Source organism: Canis lupus, chromosome 14 (assembly GCF_011100685.1).
Source record: "Canis lupus familiaris isolate Mischka breed German Shepherd chromosome 14, alternate assembly UU_Cfam_GSD_1.0, whole genome shotgun sequence".
Classification (NCBI taxonomy): Eukaryota; Metazoa; Chordata; class Mammalia; order Carnivora; family Canidae; genus Canis; species Canis lupus.
Window position 1 is genome coordinate 7508377 of NC_049235.1, and position 20113 is coordinate 7528489.

Here is a 20113-nt window from a genome sequence, read left to right on the forward strand (position 1 = left end):
TCCCAACCCAAGTTGATTTTTTTTTTTTTTTTCCAACTTGATTTTATGGATCCAGATTTACTTACATTTTTTTAGGGCCATTCTTTTTTTTTTTTTTTTTGGCCATTCTTGAGGCTAGTGTTCACGTATATAGGTTATAGAGGATTTTAAATTTGGATAAAGAGTTTTTACTTGTCATGAAAATATTTTGGCAAGATTTCTCAATACCATATTATTCATGACCATATTATGTGACAAATTTGAGCCAAATTTCATATGACAGAGTTATGACTTAGGATTGTTTGAAGATACTTGTCCCAGAAACATGGGGAATCTCATCAGAAACTGAGGAGGCCATATAGGGTTGAGTGCTGTCGTTTGGTCTTACTGATTTGTTTCATCATCACCTCAAGATGGAACAGCACATTATAGACGCTACAGTCTACTGAAAGTTGACTTGAGTATTTTGATATTTGTCATGGAATTTGAATAGTTTATGATCTTTTAAAGAATTATTTTTAGCTAGAAATCTCTTCCTTCCCATAAAGGAAATAGCATCTCCCTTTTAATTATTTATTCAGTTATTATGGAGATGGCTGTGAAAATGTTTAAGTTGGCTGAATTTGTGTCTATGAACGAGCCTTTTTGCTTCTAGAAAAGTTACTTATGCACGCAAGGGTATTTTCTGGGTATGGGAGCCTGTTAGGGGCTTTGTATGACTCTTTCATTTATATTGGAGGTGGGAGTTGTTTACTTATCACTGCTGTGGTGAAGTTATTAGCTAAGTTCATACCATCATGGTTTCTGCATTTCAGGCCATTTTATAACACAAGTTATATTGAAAAACATCATTTTTAGGTAGTAATGTGCCAAACCCCATAGTTTGTTTTTCTTAATATTCCTTCAAACCATTTTCTCTCCCTGCTAAGAAAACCTTCAGAAAGTAACTCATGACAGACTTAGCAGATTGTCCTATATTTGTAAAATTCTCACAAAATATTAGATACAAAGGCTTAAGATAGTTGACTAGCTTAAAAAGTTACTTTCTCTGTTTCAGGTAAATTCAACTTACTTTTTTTTTTTTTTTTTTTACCTGTCTGATGGGAATGATTTTTTTCTTGATTGGGGAAATTCTGGTTTTCTAGCTCTTTACCACATTTGTTATAGGGTATATGTATAAAACTGCGTTTGTGGACTGATGATTTTTTTGTTTTGTTTAGTTCTTTTCACTCTGCTTTGTCTTAGTCTCTTTTTCTCCCAATATGCTGTAAATCTTTAAAAGTCTTTATTTAATAAATACATTATTCTCTAATTGAAACGCTTAAAAAAGTACAGCAACCTGACCCTTTTATGTTACTTTTCAAATTTCACTGAAATATTTGTATTTTCAGAACCTCATTTTCTATTTGCCAGAGCTCTTCTGTCCTCAGTGAAGTATTTTAAGTAATTCTGCTTAATTTGAGGAGTTTTTGTAGGATTAACTAGCAGCCCTAATCCGCTTCCAATTCTTGGCAGCCAATGAATCCTTAGGCTCCTATCTGGGTGTGTGCTTGCATTGTTGACAGTCCGCCTGCTCAGTGATTTAGGTTGATTCGACAGTTTTGGAACTGTTGGTGTAGAAGTGAGTCTTGGAGCAACAGAGCACCATAAAGAAAAGGAAAGGGCAAGTATTTTTAGGATCTGCTGTGAAGTATAATGAAAGACAGAGTATGTTAGTGAAAGGATTGCTGGGCCATAGCCTGCTTCATATTCATCACATAGTCATGGAAATATCTTTTGAAAAGACTGATATAAAGGCCTGTTCTGCTACTGCTTTGTGAAATGGAAGATTGGAATTAGATGCTTAAATGGAAAATGTTCTCTTGTTGCAGCCTCTTTGAAATGTGCTGCTGGTGGGAGCTGCAGCTTCCTCCTGCTGACTCTGAGCCCCAGGCTTCGGTTGAGATGGTCCTTTCAGAAATGTGGAGCTTAGTCCAAGCCTGGATTTCAGTGGGTAGCACCTGGCATCTGTGGCTAGAAAGTCCTATGAAGTGTAAGTGCTTTATTCTCTCCTTGTCAAGAATCCCTTTTCCTTCCTTCCTTTTCTTCCTTCTGCAGCTTAGCAGAGGGGAAGTACAATGAGCAATATACTGTAGTGTCTAGGATATCAGGATTTGGTTGCATTTTCTTTATGGCTCAGTGACCAAAACAAGATTGCTTGGTTTTAGATATCAACAATTCTTAAACCTTCCTAGAATTCAAAATGAAGTGATAAATTATGACCCCTTAATATATGGTATTGGCAGTATCATCCCAAGTAATTTTTTATTGACAGATTATTAGTAGTTATGATACTCAGATTTGCCAAATTTCTCTAGAGATCACTCTTCTATTTTATTCTTACTCTAAAAGACAAATATTTAAAAAGAGAGGCACATTTGACCAGTGGATGAGGCAGCATCAAGGTAAATAAGGATTGTTGAAATGAAAGGACTTCTCTTTGACTTTGGCTTCTACCTGATACATTTGCACTACAAGCAATTTGGGAATTTTCCAAAGACCAGTTTCTCATAGAAGTGTCCTTGGAATTTCATACAGCTGCCATCTGTATTTTAGTTTAGTTAAAAAACAAAAACTGGGACACGAGCAGTTAAAGTGCCTGCCTTCAGCTCAGGGCGTGATCCTGAAGTCCTGGGATCGAGTCCCGCATCAGGCTCGCTGCATGGAGCCTGCTTCCTCTGCCTGTGTCTCTGCCTCTCTCACTCTCATGAATAAATAAATAAAATCTTAAAAAAAAAAATCCAGATAACTACATAATTAGCATTAAAAGATACAAGTTTTATATGTGATTTAGTTGCTTGAAGTTAAGTGCTGTTCTCTTTTTTCCTATTTCGGAAGTACTGGTAATATTTTAAAGTAAGCTCATTCCAGAAGACTACCATTTTAGGGAGATTTTAAGATTCTCTTCACTGAAATTTTTCTTAAAGTCTGAATCTTCAGATTTTAGCTAGGAAATTATTGAGCTTCCTCTCATTGCTAAAACAGAATATGTATTTAAAACAAAACGAGACGAAGGCTCCATCTGTGCAAGGCATATGAAGTTCTACAAATGAAGATTCTGAATGAAAAATGTCTCATCCTTTCAGGGCCTCTGTTTTCTTTATCTGTAAAGAACTGATTTGCTTATTCTCTGTTGCCCTTTCTCTCTCTAAACATTTTGGATTCTGTTCTTAGAGCTGATTCCCAACCTAGTAAGTATCTAGCTATGTAGTAGAAGGATGGGCTTTTCATGTTTGGGAAAGCAAAGAGGTGTTAGAGATTTAGGAGATGATATAGTATCTTGTCATTTTTGCTTCTTATTTAATATATACTTTAAGTACCTCTTATGGCGAAGGATTTTGTGAGATGTAGAGATAGTTACAGTTGTTCTTTCTTTAATTTTTTTTTATTTTTTTATTTTTTAATTTTTTAAATTTTTTTTATGATAGTCACACACAGAGAGAGAGAGAGAGGCAGAGACATAGGCAAAGGGAGAAGCAGGCTCCATGCAACGGGAGCCTGACGTGGGATTCGATCCCGGGTCTCCAGGATCGCGCCCTGGGCCAAAGGCAGGCGCTAAACCACTGTGCCACCTAGGGATCCCTGTTCTTTATCTTGGAAGAGCTCGCAGTCTATTAGAAAAGATGAACAAAGGCCCAAGTAATTATAGTACAAAGTTCTATAGTTGAGCTGTTACAGAGCCAGTGTGAAAGCCTTTAATATTTTCTTGTAATCACTGTTTCAGGAGTTTGAGTATGATGGGTTTTTGTGTGGGAGTGGGGGATGGGAATGTTCTCTGTTGCCCCAGTCTACTATAGTCTTAATTCCAGTGCTGCTATCTCAGTGGTGGGGTTTTTTTCAGTGATCCTGGCCTCACCTATGGCATTCTTGCTTTGCATTCCATCTGGCAGGTCTTGTGCAGGATACTTTTTTTTTTGCCCTTCCCTCAGTGTTAGGAGACCTCGTATTGCCAGTGGGCAATAGGTCTTAACCTGTGTTGTGAGGGTGACAGGATTTGCTACCCCCACACAGCTTGAGGCTTTTGTTCAGTAAGGGAGAGGATCTAGTCAGCTTTTTGTGCCTTCTGTGCTGTTGAGGCTGTTCCTGTCCAGGATCATTGTACCAAAGGTCGTTTTCTCTGGTCTTTTGCCTTGTCTCCGGTCTTTGTCCTAAGTATCTGGGGGAGGTCTGTGAAGAAGAGCCTGTAGATGTTGTGAACTTCCTTTGTCTGTGAGTCCCAAGGGTTTTATATGTTCATGTTAGTCCATACTCAGCCTTTATCATTTTGTTCATAATTTTAGAATTTTTATTACTTGGGTATCTGGTACCCTATGCCTTTTCCTCATTTGTTACACCACAGGGGAGCCATTCATTGCTTGCCTCCTGTCTCCTTGGAGAGGTCTGTCTTTAGATTTCAATCTACTTGGTTACCCTGGGACTTCAGCTTTTGATGCATTTTAAGAAAAGTTATTTTGTAGTTTATTTGCTTTTGTTTATTGTTAACTCAAAAGCAGTGTTCTTTCTGACTTGCTACATCTTAGATGTAGAACTCCTCTCAGATATTTTTATTCAGATGTTTTAAACTCTACAAGATGATATTGCTTTATATAGTCAGTGTCCATAAAGATTAATCACATACTTAACCTTTCCATTACTCTTCATTTCTTCCTATTTCCATGTTTCCATCCAGAATTATTTTCTTATTCCAGGAAGAACACCCTTTAGTATTTTCTTCTTTTTGGGTCTGTTGGTTATAAATTGTCTTTTATTATTAGTCTTTAAATTTTTCATTTATTTATTTTAGTTAGCTATTTAGTAAGTAAGCAGGCAAACAAGGAAGTAAGCACTAGGCCCAGCGTGTGGCTTCAACTCGTGACTCCAGGATCAAGAATCACATCATCTACCAACTGAGTCAGCCAGGCATCCCTTTGTTTGTGGCCTTAAAGTGTTTTAATTTTGTTGCATTTCGAAGGGTTTTTTTGCTGGGTATAAAATAACTCATTAGCAGTTATTTTCTTTCAGTACTTTGAAGATACTGGTTCTCATTGTTTATGTTGACAAGCTAGCTATCAGTCTTGTTGTTCTTTTAAAGGTAATATATCTTTTTTCCTCTTTTTACTGTCCTTTAGATTTTTCCCTTTGGCCTTTTTTTTTTTTAAGATTTTTTTTCTTTTTTTTTTTGAGAGAGATTTTGCATTTGTGTGCACAGTCACAGGGCAGGGGGCAGAGTGTCTTAAGCAGATTCTGCACTGAGTGTGGAGCCCAATGTAGGGCTTGATCTCGTTCCCCAGAGATCACGACCTGAGCCAAAACCAAGAGTTGGACTTTTAACCAACCGACACTGCCATCCAGGCACCTGTCCTCTCTGGCTTTAAAACAGTGTTATTATGATGTGCTTAAGTCTGTTTTTTTTTTTGTTTTTTGTTTTTTTTTTTTCTGTCCTTAGGGTTTATAGAGCTTCTTAAGTCTGTAGGTTGGTATCTGTACCACTTTGGAAGTTTCTCAGCCATAAATCTTTAGTGATTCTGCCCCATTTTTTTCTTTTCCTTCTAGGATTTCAGTTATATGTAAAAGTTTTTCACTTGTGTCCCATGTGTCACTCAGAGTCTGTCTTTTTTGACTTTGTGTTTTGGTCTTGTTATTTTTCTCTTGATTTTTTTTCTTTTTAAGATTTTATTAAAAAAAAAAAAGATTTTATTTATTTATTTGGGAGAGACAGATAGCAAGTGAGAGCACAAGGCAGGGCCAGGGAGGGGGATTAGCAGGCTCCCCACTGAGCAGGAAACCAGACTTGGGGCTCGAAGCCAGGACCCTGGGATCATGACTTGAACTGAAGGCAGACGTTTAACTAACTGAGCCCCCTCCAAGCACCCCTCTCTTGATCTGTTTCTAGTACAGTAGTATTTTCTTCAGTTGTCTAATTTACTATTTTAACCCTTCCATTTGGTTCTTAATTTCTGTTACTATGTTTTGCAGTTTTAGAATTTCCACTTGACCCTTTTATAGATTACATTTCTTAATGACCATTCTCCAATTTGTCTTCTGATTCCCTGAATATATTAATTCCCTGAATATTAATTAATATTAATATATTAATATTTTGAAAAGTTCATAACTTGAAAGAACCTTACAGTGAACATTGATATACCCTTCTCCACAATTTGGCAGTGTTCCATTTGCTTCTGTCTTTCTGTTTTTCTTTGAGTATATATTTTTTAACCTTTTGGAAGTAAATTGAAGACCTTATAATGCTGTATGCCTAAAAACGGACATATCTTGTAAGAACAAGGACATTTTTCTAAACTAAAACTATTGTTACTCTCTAGAAGTTTAACTTTCATGTAATGGTATTATGTAATACACAGCCTATATTCACATTTCCCAGTAGTTTTTATTTTTAAAATTTTTCTTAATCCAGGATTCATTTAAGGAAAATGCATTGCTTGTAGTTGGTCTTTTTAGTTCTTCAAGGTGTTTTTGTTTTTCCTTTATGGGTAGTGACATTGAAAAACAAATACATGTCAAAAAAAAAAAAAAAGAAAAACAAATACAGTCCCATTTTGTATGTTTTTGATATACCCCCACTATTTGGTTTTATCTCATCATTTTCTCATGATTTTATTCAGGTAAAATATTTTTGGGGGAATACTACCTGGATGATAATTTGTTGTCTTCAGTGATTCACATGAGTAGCATAAAATCTGTTCTGTTATTGGTGATGTTAAGTTTTATCACTTCAGTTAAGACATCATAGTTGTTAGGTCCTCATTTCATTATCTAGGTACGCTATTTTCTTTTTTTTTTTTAAACATTTATTTATTCATGAGAGACCCAGAGAGAGAGAGAGGCATAGACATAGACAGAGGGAGAAGCAGGCTTTTTGCAGGGAACCTGATGTGGGACTGATCCTGGATCCTGGGATCAACACCCTGAGCTGAAAGCAGACGCTAAACTGCTGAGCCACCCAGGCATCTCATAGGTACACTATTTTCTATTGTCAGTTTCTTTTCCCTTTGTTGATGTTATTTAATCTTGCTTTTGTTTGATACTGGATATATTGTTTATGAAAATTTGAAGGGTTAATAAATGATGTTTTCCTCCTGACATGATTTCTTTCGCTTCTGGCAGGTCTTTAAAATAGGACTAAATCCCTTTACGAAGAACTTGAGCAGATTCTAAACTGTGTTTCTTTTTTTCTTTTGGTGGTAAAATATACATAACATATAAAATCTACCATTTTAAAACTATTTATTTTTAAAGATTTATTTATTTATTTGAGAGAGAGTGCATGCATGTACACATGTGTGCGGGGAGGGGCAGAGGGAGAGAGAAACTTTAGCAGACTCCACTTTGAGCTCGGAGCCCCACGTGGGGCTTGATACCAGAAACCTGAGATTGTGATGTGAGCTGAAACCAAGAATCAGTTGCTCAATTGACTGCTCCACTCAGAGGCCTCCATTTGAATTATTTTAAAGTGTACATTTAGTGGCATTAAATACATTCACATTAATTTACCACCATTACCACAGTCCATCTCCAAAACTGTTCATCCTCTTCAACTCCCCATCAAACAATAACTCTCCCCATTATCTTTTCCTTTCAACACCTGGCAATCAGAATTATTTCACTTAGCATAATGTCCTCAAGTTTCATCCATGTCATAGCATGTAATGGTACTCCCTTCTTAAGGCTAAATAGTTTATCCATTCCTCTGTCAGTTAGCATTTAAGTTATTTTCAACTTTGGCCTATTTTGAAATATGCTACTATGAACATTGGTGTATAAATATCTGAGTCCCTCCTTTGCATTGGCTTGGGAACATACTCAGAAGCAGAATTGCTGGGTCACGCGGTAATTTTATTTTTAATTTTTTGAGGACCTGCCATGCTGTTTTCCATGGTGACTGTACTATTTTCAGTTCTCACCAGTAATGCACAGTTTTCCAGTTTTTCTACATCTTCACCAATACTGTTTTCTGTTTTCTTGATACTAGGTATCGTAATGAGAGAAATGCTATCTCATTGCGGTTTTGATTTACATTTTGCTAATGATTAGTGATGTTGAGCATCTTTTCATGTGCTTATTGGCCATTTGTATATCTTTTTGGAGAAATGTCTCTTCAGGCCTTTGCCCATTTTTTAGTTGGGTTGTTTGAAGTCTTTTTTGTTGAATTATAGGAGTTCTTTATATATTATGGATATGAATTCCGTATCAGATTTATCATTTGCAGATACTTTTCCTGTTCTGTGGGTGGTCTTTTCATACTTACCAAGTCTTTTCATGATAAATAGAAGTTTTAAATTTTGACGTAGTCCAGTTTATGTATTTTTACCTTTTTTGCATGTGCTTTTGATCTGAGAATCATTGCCAAATCTCATTTATGAATCTTTCCCCCTGTGTTTTCTTCAAAGAGTTTTATAGTTATAAATCTTAATTTAGTTTGTGATCCTTTTGGGATTAATTTTTGTATATGATGCAAAATAAGAGTCCTGTTTGTCCTTGTTGAAAATTATTTGACCATATATGGAAGGATTTATTTCTGAATTCTTTTCTGTTCTATTAGTCTTGTGTCTGTCTTTATGCCAGTACCATACCTTTTTTTTTCTATTGTGGCAAAAAACACATAACATGAATTCATCCTCTCAGCTGTTTCCAAGGGTACAGTACCACATTAATATTGTCAACCATGCGTATGTTGTTGTGTAATAGATCCCTTGACCCCTCTCATTCTCCATGACTGAAATTCTATACCTACTGAAAAACATCTTACCCTCATCCCAGTTCTGAGTTTGACTATTTTAGCTATCTCATATAAGTGGAATAATGTAGTATTTGCCTTTTTGTGACTGACTTCATATAACATGTTCTCAAAAAAAAAAAAAAGGCAAAACAAAGCATAATGTCCTCAAGGTTCATCCATGTTATAGCATGTAATAGTACTTCATTATTTTTTTAGGACAGTAATATTCCATTGCCATGTATTACCACATTTTGTTTATCCATTCATCTGTCAGTTAACATTTGAGTTGTTTTCAGCTTTTGGCTATTGTGGATACTGCAGTGTACATGGGTATGTAAATACCTTTTTAAGAATCTGTTTTCAGTTCTTCTGGATATATACCCAGAAGTGGAGGGCTGGATCATAAAGTAATTCTGTTTTTAATTTTTTTGAGGAACTTCTATACTGTTTACCATAGCAGCTGTACTGTTTTACATTTGCTTTTATAACAGTGCACAAGAATTCCAGTATCTCCACATTCTCTCCCAACACTTATTTTCTGTTTTTTTTTTTTTCTTTTGATAGTGGCCGTTTGACAGGTGTGAAGTGATATGTGATTATGGTTTTGATTTTACATTTCCCTGATGACTAGTGATGTTGAGCATCTTTACATATGCCTGTTAGCCATTTTTATATCATCTTTAAAGAAATATTTTTTCAAATCCTTTGCCCATTTAAAAATTGGGTTATTTGGTTTTTTGTTTTGACTTGTAATAATTCTTTATATATTCCAGATATTAACCCATTTTCAGAAATATGCTTTCCAAATAGTCTCTCCCGTTTCACAGGTTGCTTTTCTATTTTGTTGATTATTTCTTCTGCTGTATAAAAGTTTCAAAGTTTGGTGTAGTCCCGTTTGTATATTTTTGCTTTTGTTTCCTATACTGTTTGTGTCACATGCATGAAATCACCATCAAGTGTCATGATGTCCTCCCCACCATGTTATCTTTGGGAGTTACAGTTTTCAGGTCTTAAATTTAGTTCTTAATATATTTTGAGTTAATCTTGTACATGGGTCCACCTTCTTTTTTTGTCTATGAATATCTAATTGTCCCATTATGTAGTTTTTTTGTGTGTATGAATAATTTTTGTATGTGTGTATGAATATCTCCTTTCCCCATTGTGTAGTTTTCCCATAATTCTTTTTTTTGTGTGTGTATGAATATCTCCTTTCCCCATTGTGTAGTTTTGGCACCTTTGTTGAATATCATTTGACTGTATTTGTGAGGGTTTATTTCTAGGCTCTCTTTTTGTTCTGTTGGTCTATGTACCTGTCTCTATGCCAATACCATACTGTTTTGGTTATTTCAGTCTTGTAATAAATTTTGAAATTGGGAAATGTGGGACCTCCAGCTTTGTTCTTTTTGAAGACTGTTCTGGCTATTTGGGGGTCCTTTGAGATTTCATGGATTTTTTTCTTTTTCTTTTATTTTAAAATATGCTTATTATAAAATACATTCATTTATGTTCATTTTATATTAAGTAGTGAAACACAGGGCTTGAACTCATGACCCTGAGATCAAGACCTGACCTGAGATCAAGAAGATCCTTAACTGACCAAGCCATCCAGGTGCCCCTTCATATGGATTTCTTTTTTTATTTTTTAAGATTTATTAATTTTTTGGAGAGAGAGAATCTTTTTTTTTTTTTTAAGATTTTATTTGTGAGAGAGACACAGAGAAAGGCAGGGACACAGGCAGAGGGAGATGCAGGCTCCCTGTAGGGGAGCCCAGTGCAGGACTGGATCCCAGGTATCTGGGACCACAACCTGAGCCAAAGGCAGATCCTCAACCACTGAGCCACCCAGGCATTGGAGAGAGAGAATCTTAAGCAGACTCCCTGTGAAGTGGGGAGCCTGACACAGAGCTCAATTTCAGGACCCCAAGACCACAGCCTGAGCTGAAATCAGGAGTTGGACACCCACTGACAGCCACCCAGACACTCCCCTCCATATGGATTTTAGATGGATTTTTTATTTCTGCAAGAAACGTAATGGGGATTTTGATAGAGATTGCATTGAATTTGTAGATCACTTTGGATAGTACTGACAATAGTAAGTTTTCCAATCCTTTAATACAGGATGTCTTCCCATTTATTGATGTCATCTTTAATTTCTTTCAGCAGTGTTTTATAGTTTTTTTAAAGATTTTATTTATTTATTTGAGAGAGACAGAAATAGTGACAAGATACCAAGAGAGAGCACAAGCAGGGAGGAGAGAGAAGCAGGCTCCCCACTGAGGAGGGAGCCTGATGCAGGGTTCCATCCTAAGACCTTGGGATCATGACCTGAGCTGAAGGCAGCCGCCTAAGCGACTGAGCCACCCAAGTGCCCTGTGTTTTGTAGTTTTCAGTGTACAATTTTGCTTCCTTACTTTATTCCTGAGTATTCTGTTTTTTTTTATGCTAATGTAAATGTAATTGTTTTCTTAACTTCTTCAAATTGTTCATTGTTAATGTATAAAAACTGATTTGGAAGTGTTGATTTTGTGTTTTGCAACTTTGCTTAATTCATTTATGATAACAGGTTTTTGGGGAATCTTTAGGGTTTTCTACATGTAAGATTATGTCTTATGTGAATAGTCATCATTTTACATCTTTCTGTCCAGTTTGAATGCCTTTTGTTTCTTTTTTCGCATTTGCTTTTGCTGGAACTTCAGTAAGAACTTCCAATGCTTTGTTGAATTTAAATGACAAAAGTGAGCATCCTTGTCTTGTTCCTGGTCTTAGAGTTTTGAAAAACTGTCAGTGACCATTGAGTAAGATGTTCATTGTGGGTTTTTCATGTATGGTCTTTTTTTTTTTTTAATTTTTTTATTTATTTATGATAGTCACAGAGAGAGAAAGAGAGAGAGGCAGAGACATAGGCAGAGGGAGAAGCAGGCTCCATACACCCGGAGCCCAATGTGGGATTCAATCCCGGGTCTCCAGGATCGCGCCCTGGGCCAAAGGCAGGCGCCAAACCGCTGCGCCACCCAGGGATCCCATATGGTCTTTTTTTATATTGAAATCATTTTCTTCTTTTCCTAGTTTGTTGAGTATCTTTTTTTTTTTTTTTTTTAAGATTTTATTTATTTCTAAATGAGAGACACAGAGAGAGGCAGAGACATAGGCAAAGGTAGAAGCAGGCTCCATGCAGGGAGCCTGATGTGGGACTCGATCCTGGGACCCCGGGATCATGCCCTGAGCCAAAGACAGATGCTCAACCACTGAGCCAGCCAGGCCCCCCTGCCCCTTTTTTAAATTTATTTATTCATGAGAGACAGAGAGAGAAAGAGAGGCAGAGACACAGACAGAGAGAGAAGCAGGCTCCATGCAGGGAGCCCGATGTGGGACTTGATCCCAGGACCCTAGGATCACACCCTGGGCTGAAGGCAGGCGCTAAACCACTGAGCCACCCAGGGATCCCCTGTTGAGTGTCTTTATCATGAAAGTGTGTAAAATTTTGTCAGATGCTTTTTCTGCATCAATTGAGAAATTTGTCGTTTTTTCCCCCCTTCATTCTGTTAATGTGTGGTATATTACTTTTTTTTATGTTGAACCACCATTGCATTCCATGAATAAATCTCACTTGGTCATAGTATATAATCCTTAATATACTGTTGAATTTGGTTTGCTAGCATGTTCTTGAGGGTTTTTTAAATCAATATTTTAAAGGGATATTGGTCTGTAGTTTTCTTGTAGTATCTTTGGCTTTGGTATCAGAGTAGTACTGGTTTCATAGAATAAATTAAAAAGCATTCTCTCTTCCTCCAGTTTTTTGAAAGAGTTTGAGAAAAATTAATCTTTAAATGTTTGATAGAATATACTGGTAAAGCCATTTGGTCCTGGGCTTTTCTATTTTTTATTTATTTATTTTTTTAAATTTTTATTTATTATTTATGATAGTCACAGAGAGAGAGAGAGGCAGAGACATAGGCAGAGGGAGAAGCAGGCTCCATGCACTGGGAGCCTGACGTGGGATTCGATCCCGGGTCTCCAGGATCGTGCCCAGGGCCAAAGGCAGGCGCCAAACCGCTGCGCCACCCAGGGATCCCGGTCCTGGGCTTTTCTTTACTGGAAATTTTTGATGGCTGATTCAATCTTTTTACTAGTTATAGCAGTGTAGTTCCTTCAGATTTTCTAGATCTTCTTGATTTAGTATTGGTACATTGTATATTTTTGGCAGTTTGTCCATTTCTTTCTTTTTTTTTTTTTTTTAAGATTTTATTTATTCATGAGAGAGAGAGACGGAGACACAGGCAGAGGGAGAAGCAGGCTCCACGCAGGGAGCCCGAAGTGGGACTCAATCCCGGGTCTCCAGGAGCACGCCCTGGGCCAAAGGGAGGCACTAAACCGCTGATCCACCCAGGGATCCCAGTTTGTCCATTTCATCTAGAGTATCCAATTTGTTGGTATACTGCTGTTCCATAGTATTTCTTATAATTTTTTTTAAATTTCTGTAAAATTGGTAGTAACTCATTTCTTTTTTTCTTAGTTAATATAGCTAAGGCTTTGGCAATTTTTAAAAATTTTTTTCAAAGAATCTAGTCTTTTTCTGTTCTGTATTATTTATCTTTGCTCCAATTTTTATCATTTTTTTCCTTGTGCTAGCTTTGGATTTTGTTCGTTCTTTTTCTAGTTCCTTTTGAAGAATCATTATATGATTTAAGGGGTAAAGTTAGGTTGTTGATCTTTCATTGCTGAAATATTTCTTTTTTAAAACATAAATGTGTGTGGCTGTGAATTTCCTTCTTTATGCTCTTTTTGCTGCATCTCATAAATTTTGGTATGTGTATTTCCATTTTCATTTATCTTTTTTAAAAAGATAAGATTTAGTATGTATGTATGTATTTATTTATTTATTTATGATAGACATAGAGAGAGAGAGAGAGAGAGAGAGAGGCAGAGACACAGGAGGAGGGAGAAGCAGGCTCCATGCCGGGAGCCCGATGCAGGACTCGATCCCGGGACTCCAGGATCGTGCCCTGGGCCAAAGGCACCACTAAACCGCTGAGCCACCCAGGGATTCCCCATTTTCATTTATCTTAAGATATTTTCAGTTTCCCTTCTTCTCCCGTTGTTTGTTTTAAGAATATTTTACTTTTGGGGTACCTGGCTGGCTTGGGCTTGTGAGTTTGAGCCCCACATTGGGTATAGAGATTACTTTTTAAAAATCTTTGCATTCCCACCCTCAAGTTTAACAATCTAGGAGGAAATGGGTTTTTTGTTTTGATTTTTGGTTCTGCCCTTATTTTTGAGATCTCTACTTTTAAAGGCAGAGAAACATTTAAGTTAGAAATATAATTAACTCAGAATGATACATTTGGAATTTTTACTGGTTTCTGCCATTCAGATTAAAGCACAATGTGGCATGGTACAGTCAATGAACTTTTTCCTGAGTCCTGACCTGGTAGGTTGACAGATTTCACTTGGGAGGAAGACATCATACTAGTTCAGTTTTAACAGGAAATATTGGAGGTTTTTGGGGTTTGGTGGGTTTTTTTTTGGGGGGGGGGGAGTTCTATTTTGTTTTTTAAACACATATTCAGAAAATAGGGTGGAACAAATATATAACTTGGTAAATTACTGTATGTGAGTGCCCTTACAGTTACCACCCAAAACAAGAAGTAGAACCTTTATGGCCATTCCAGAAGTCTTCCTTGGCTCTATTTGACATAACTGCTTCCCTCTCCCTAAAAGTAACCACTGTCCTTTCGTAGTAATCCTTTCTTTGTGGTTTTTTAAATAGTTTTTATTCTTGTAAAAAAAAAAACTATAGTTTTTAGTCTTTAGTTTGTTAAAAATATGTCTTTCGAATGTCTTTTAATCAATAGATTCTCTGTCTCTATAGAATATTTAACTGTTGAGGAATCTGGGCCATTTCATTTGACTTACTGAGTTTCCCTACACCATGGATTTTGCCTATTGCATAGTTATGATGTAGTTCTAGTCTCCTCTATTTCCTGCAAATTGCCAGCTGCATCTAGAGGTTTGATGAGACACAAGTTTGATCCTCTGGTAATTGTGATATCCTGTTCTTTTGTCAGGATGCACATAATATTTGGTTGGTTGTTCTCATGATCTACTGTGAAACAAATTACCTTAAAACTTAGTGACTTAAGAGGTGCCTGGCTGCTCAGTGGTTGAGCATCTGCCTTTGGCTCAGGTCGTGATCCCGGGGTCCTGGGATCGAGTCCCACATCAGGCTCTCCAGAAGCAGAAGAGCCTGCTTCTCCCTCTGCCTATGTCTCTGCCTTGCTATGTGTGTCTCTCATGAATAAATAAATAAAATCTTCCAAAAAAAAAACCAAACAAAACAAAAACCTTGGTAACTTAAAAATTGTTTTGGGGCACCTGGCTAGCTCAGTCAGTGGAACATTCGACACTTGATCTCAAGGTTGTGAGTTCAAGTCTCACATTGGGTGTGGAGCCTACTTTAAAAAACTTAAAAAACAAAAATAAAAATCTTTCATTGTATCTCATAATTTTGTGGGTCACAAATTCTAGCAAGGCTCTGTGGATGATAATTCTATTTCATGAAATTTGGTGGATGGGCTGGTCTAGAGGTTCAAAGATGGCTTCATTTACATACCTGACACTTACAGAAATGGCTGGAAGATAGACTTAGCTGTGCTTCTCTTGCTTTACATGTAGTCTTAGGTCTCTTTACATTGTCTCTCCAGTATAGAAATCTGAATTCTTATATAGTAATTGTCCAAGAAATTGTATAAGTATTAAGACAAATATTTTGGAGAGATTCTTTGATAGATGATAGATCCTGTTTCTTTTTAAAGTTCACCTGCTGATTTTATCCCCTATCCATGAATATTGCCTGTAGCAATTATTACTGTGGTATTGAAATAGTGATTATCTGTTTTTCTCATTCCTTATTACCTTTATTAACTAAGCAGTTTTCTGTAAAAATAATATCTTATGTCTTGCAAATAACCTGTCCGCAGTTATTTATTTACTTGGTTATTGTTCACATCAGTATGGACTTATGGGTATTTGCTTTATTTTTGAGTGTTGTTTTTTTTTTTTTTTAAAGATTGTATTTATTTATTTATGAGAGACACAGTGAGAGAGGCAGAGACATAGGCAGAGGGAGATCCCAGGACCCCGGGATCATGCCCTGAGCCAGAGGCAGATGCTCAACTTCTGAGCCACCCATGCGCCCTATTCTTTGAGTTATAATCCAATACTGTCATCATTCATTTTCTTACACTAGGTTTTTTATCTTTGGCCATTGAGGTGTTTCAGGTTGGCTTCTGTATCCTTTGGACTTTAGACTAGTGTTTTCTTTTTATTATTATTGTTTTTTTTGTTAGATTCAGCAATTTTTAATGTTATCACGTCAATTTATTAGGTAGATGTCCAATATCTTTGCATTTTTCTGGTAGACTAGTTTTTAAAATGTTCCTCTGGTCTGCTTTCCTTGTAGAGAGATTAGTCTATTCATTATTTTCTTTCCCCCCCTATAGCTATAAATAGCATTTAACCTCATTTTTGTGTGTGTGTGTGTGTATATGAGAGAGAGAGAAATTAATCTTTCTGAGCTTCAGGAGGCATGTTAAAGGTAATATTTTCATCTTCAAAGAACTTCCTTTTCTGATAGTATTTACAAATGTGGTTTGATTTCTAAGATTTCCTAGCTTTGTTACCTTCTCTTCTTCCTTTGTCTCTGTGTTACTTATACTGTATAATTTTGCTTCTGTTCACAGCATTCTGTCCTGCTTAGAGTCCTGTCTTTCCATTTCAAGAGTTTATAGAAACTAGACTGTACCATCTCCTTAGATTTTATGTAGGCTTCTTCCATTCACCTCTTCTCACCTGCTTTTAGAATGCACAAAACGTCTTCTATTTTCAGTCCTCAAATTATCTCTCTCTTCTTTCCATTGAATACCTTTTGGCTTTTTTGGTGTTCCTTTGCTCTTACATCCATTGGAGACCCTGTTATTTTCCTCTGCTTATGCTTTTTACTGAAGCTGAAACCACGCAGGTCTTATGTCACTCACTGGTTTGTCCTCAACCACTTAAGTTTTCAGGTTCTTAGACGTAACTAGATAATACCTGGTTTTGTTGTAAATTCCATAGTTCTTTAGTTTTGCTTTTTAACTGCTGTTTTTATGGGGTCATTTATGGAGATTCAAGGTTTCATAGAATCTTTTTGCTATTATTATTTTTTTAAAATAACAGTTTGAGAGGTACCTGGCTAGCTTAGTCAGTAGAGCATGCAACTTGTGATCTCAGGGTCGTGAGTTTGAGCCCCATGTTGAGTATAGAGCTTACTTACAAAAGAAAGACTAGATTATAAAATATCAGTTTGAGCAAAATATGTTTATGGCATATTAAACTACAGATATGCTTAAATTATTGGTTAGATACTGAATAGCTAAAAACTTATGTGGCTGGAAGATTTTTTGTGACATGTTTTATGCTTATTTTCCACCGTCTTATTGGATTGAAAGCTAAGTCTCTATTTTCAGTTTACTTTGGGAACTTGTACAGGCCATTTGAAGAATCATTATATGTTACCTGTGAAGTGCTCTAGCTTTATAAGAAATTGACTGGGTAAATCTATGTGATCTCTTTCCACAATTGCTTCTACTTCTGAATTGAGATTGAAAAATTTTTTTCATTTCATTATTGCCAACCTATTTTTTTTTTAAGATTTTATTTATTTATTCATAGACACACACACACACACAGAGAGAGGCAGAGACACAGGCAGAGGGAGAAGCAGGCTCCATGCAGGGAGCCCGATGTGGGACTTGATCCCGGGTCTCCAGGATCACACCCCAGGCTGCAGGCGGCGCCAAACTGCTGCACCACCAGGGCTGCCCCTTGCCTACCTATTTTAGCTTTCTCCCAAGAAGAGGCAGTTTGGTAGACTTGGATTAAAATTAATCAGTTGTTAATTAGTTGCCTACTGTGTACTGCACAACTTTGTTCTCAAAGTTATCTTTCAAAATAGAACTCTTTTCTGTAACTGTTAAAGACCAAATCCAGTGTTTTCATTCCATTATTATTTCCATAGATACATTTATTTTCTCCTGTGGAAATGATTTTAGTATTACGTATAGCACTTTGCCAAACAATACATTAGAAAGCAATAGAAGTATGTGAAATATTCACTTGGGGTGAGATGATCTTTCTGCTAAAGGGAGCTAAAGATTGAAATATAGGCCTGCTGAGACCTATTTATAGATATATTAAAATGGTTCTCAGATTCACTTCTCAAAGTGAACAAAAAGCTTTTTTTTTTTTTAAGTGGAAAAGAAGCATCCAACCTCTAGGTAGGCTTGGAAGTTATACAGTGACATTTGAGTTTTAGTGGGAGCTTTTGGGACTTTTTTCTTCATGCTTTCCCCCCTATACAATTAATGATTCTTATCAGCTAGATTAGATCAACTGATCTGATTGACTCTCATGCCTTCCTAGAATGAGTCAGGAGGATTTAGGTAATACTTTTGTTGAACAGGGCTTATATAGTTTGAGGTATTGGCTAAATTAGTGGGTAATTTAGCTGGTCAGATTTTTATTATACTTTGGTCTACATATTACGTGTATTGAGGTGTAACATTAAAATTACTTAGGACAATAGTCGTTTTTGTCTTGTCTGCTTTCAGGTTCATGCATGGGAGATTTCAGACCAATTGTTACAGATCCGACAGGATGTGGAATCATGCTACTTTGCTGCACAGACCATGAAAATGAAGATTCAGACCTCATTTTATGAGCTCCCCACAGATTCTCATGCCTCTTTACGGGACTCATTACTAACCCATATCCAGAACTTGAAAGACTTGTCACCTGTCATTGTAACGCAGGTAAATCCTGTGCTTCTCATTAGAGAAATTTGTAAGGCCATTTGGATTTATCAAATTAATTTTGATTGATGTTGCTAGGCCACGTGAAGTAATGTTAACAACTTTATTAGAGTTACTGCTATTTTCTTAAGTGGATAGAAAGTGAAAATGTAAATCTGTGTTACTGTTAGAGTTCATTTGATTTCAAACCAATTTAAGTACCAGGAATGGGGGAGATGAGTATAGGTTTTCACAGGCAGGCATGTGTGGTGCCACTCCCCTCCCCCCATTAAAATTGCAGATGATAAAAATTTTGTATACTGTACTGTTCTGGGTCAGAGGTCTGCCTACTTGCCTTTAAAAAAAAATCCTTTCTGGACTAATTGACTAGTAAAAGCCTCATGTATGAAATAGTGAACCATCTGGCCCTTCCCCCTTAGACTGGGAAATACATTAGAAAGGGAAACTGGAAGAAGCTTCAGTGAATACATACTCACGCATGTTCTCTGCCTGGCGTAGAAGTGCCCTTGAAGAGGAAGGAGGCTTTTGCATAAAGCTTCAAGATGAGAAATGGAAAGAGAAGGGAAATGCCATTCCATTACTTGAGGAGTGAGCCAAAGGGCTGACTTTGTCAGTAGCTCTGGCCTTTTGGCAAAGTATAATTTATCTGTCCATGAAGTTCTATGGTATTGCCAAATAAAAGTAAGTATTGATGTATTCTGAGGAAAATCTGTAGTCTGTTCTTTCTGATTTCTTTTTGTTTTTTGTTTTTTTTTTTTTCATTTTTAGGTGTAAACTTTTAAATCCTAGCAATTTGTAGCTAGTCCAGAAGAGTTTACATGATATATGTAGTTGTGAAAGTGAGGAGAGGTGGGGGAGGTGTCAGTCTTTGTCATATTATTTGGAAAAAGTTTAGTTTCTTTGCTTTCCAATTAATATTGTTGGTAACCCTATTTCTGTTCATCTATTCTATTCATTATTCATTTCATTTATTTAATCTCTCTTCTTACTCAGCTCGCTTTAGCAATAGCAGACCTTGCCCTACAAATGCCTTCCTGGAAGGGATGTGTACAAACATTGGTGGAAAAGTAAGTCACTTATGTTGACTATATACTAGCATTTGGAATTACTATTAACCTACAAAGAGAAATTTGTTAGCATTAACTAGACATTTGGAATATTTCCCCAAACTCTTAACCAAGAATTATTTATTATTAACTTCTGTTAGAATAAAAGAAAATCATTTAAAATTTAAATATTACAGAATTGTCATGTGGGACATAAAAGGCTCTCTCATAACTTATAACATACATGTTCTTTGAATTAATTGCAACAAAGTCTTTTATTGTCTTGTGGATCACTCCTACTACCTGACATGTCAGCAATTCAAAAAAACATTGTCAGAATGTTTAAGATTATATTAAATTGAAAATCATTATGAGTAAAAATTCTTACTAATTGGGGTTTGTTTCATATCTGTCAAAGGGACAGTATCATTTTTAGATACATAGACCCTGCTACTTTGTTGTTGTTTTTGTTTTTTTTTTTT

General features: G+C 36.3%; 1 protein-coding gene across 2 annotated transcripts in view; it reads left to right on the plus strand.

Annotated features, from left to right (window-relative positions):
• Positions 1-20113, plus strand: part of TNPO3 (transportin 3) — an 83425-nt gene that overhangs the window by 11260 nt on the left and 52052 nt on the right. The window contains exons 2-4 of one of the 2 annotated variants that reach the window (XM_038556559.1): positions 1851-2011; positions 18385-18585; positions 19579-19652. In XM_038556559.1, the coding sequence (XP_038412487.1) occupies positions 18463-18585; positions 19579-19652 (197 nt within the window). In that variant the 5' untranslated portion in view covers positions 1851-2011; positions 18385-18462. The remainder of the gene's footprint in view (positions 1-1850; positions 2012-18384; positions 18586-19578; positions 19653-20113) is intronic. The other variant, XM_038556558.1, reaches the window with a different exon arrangement.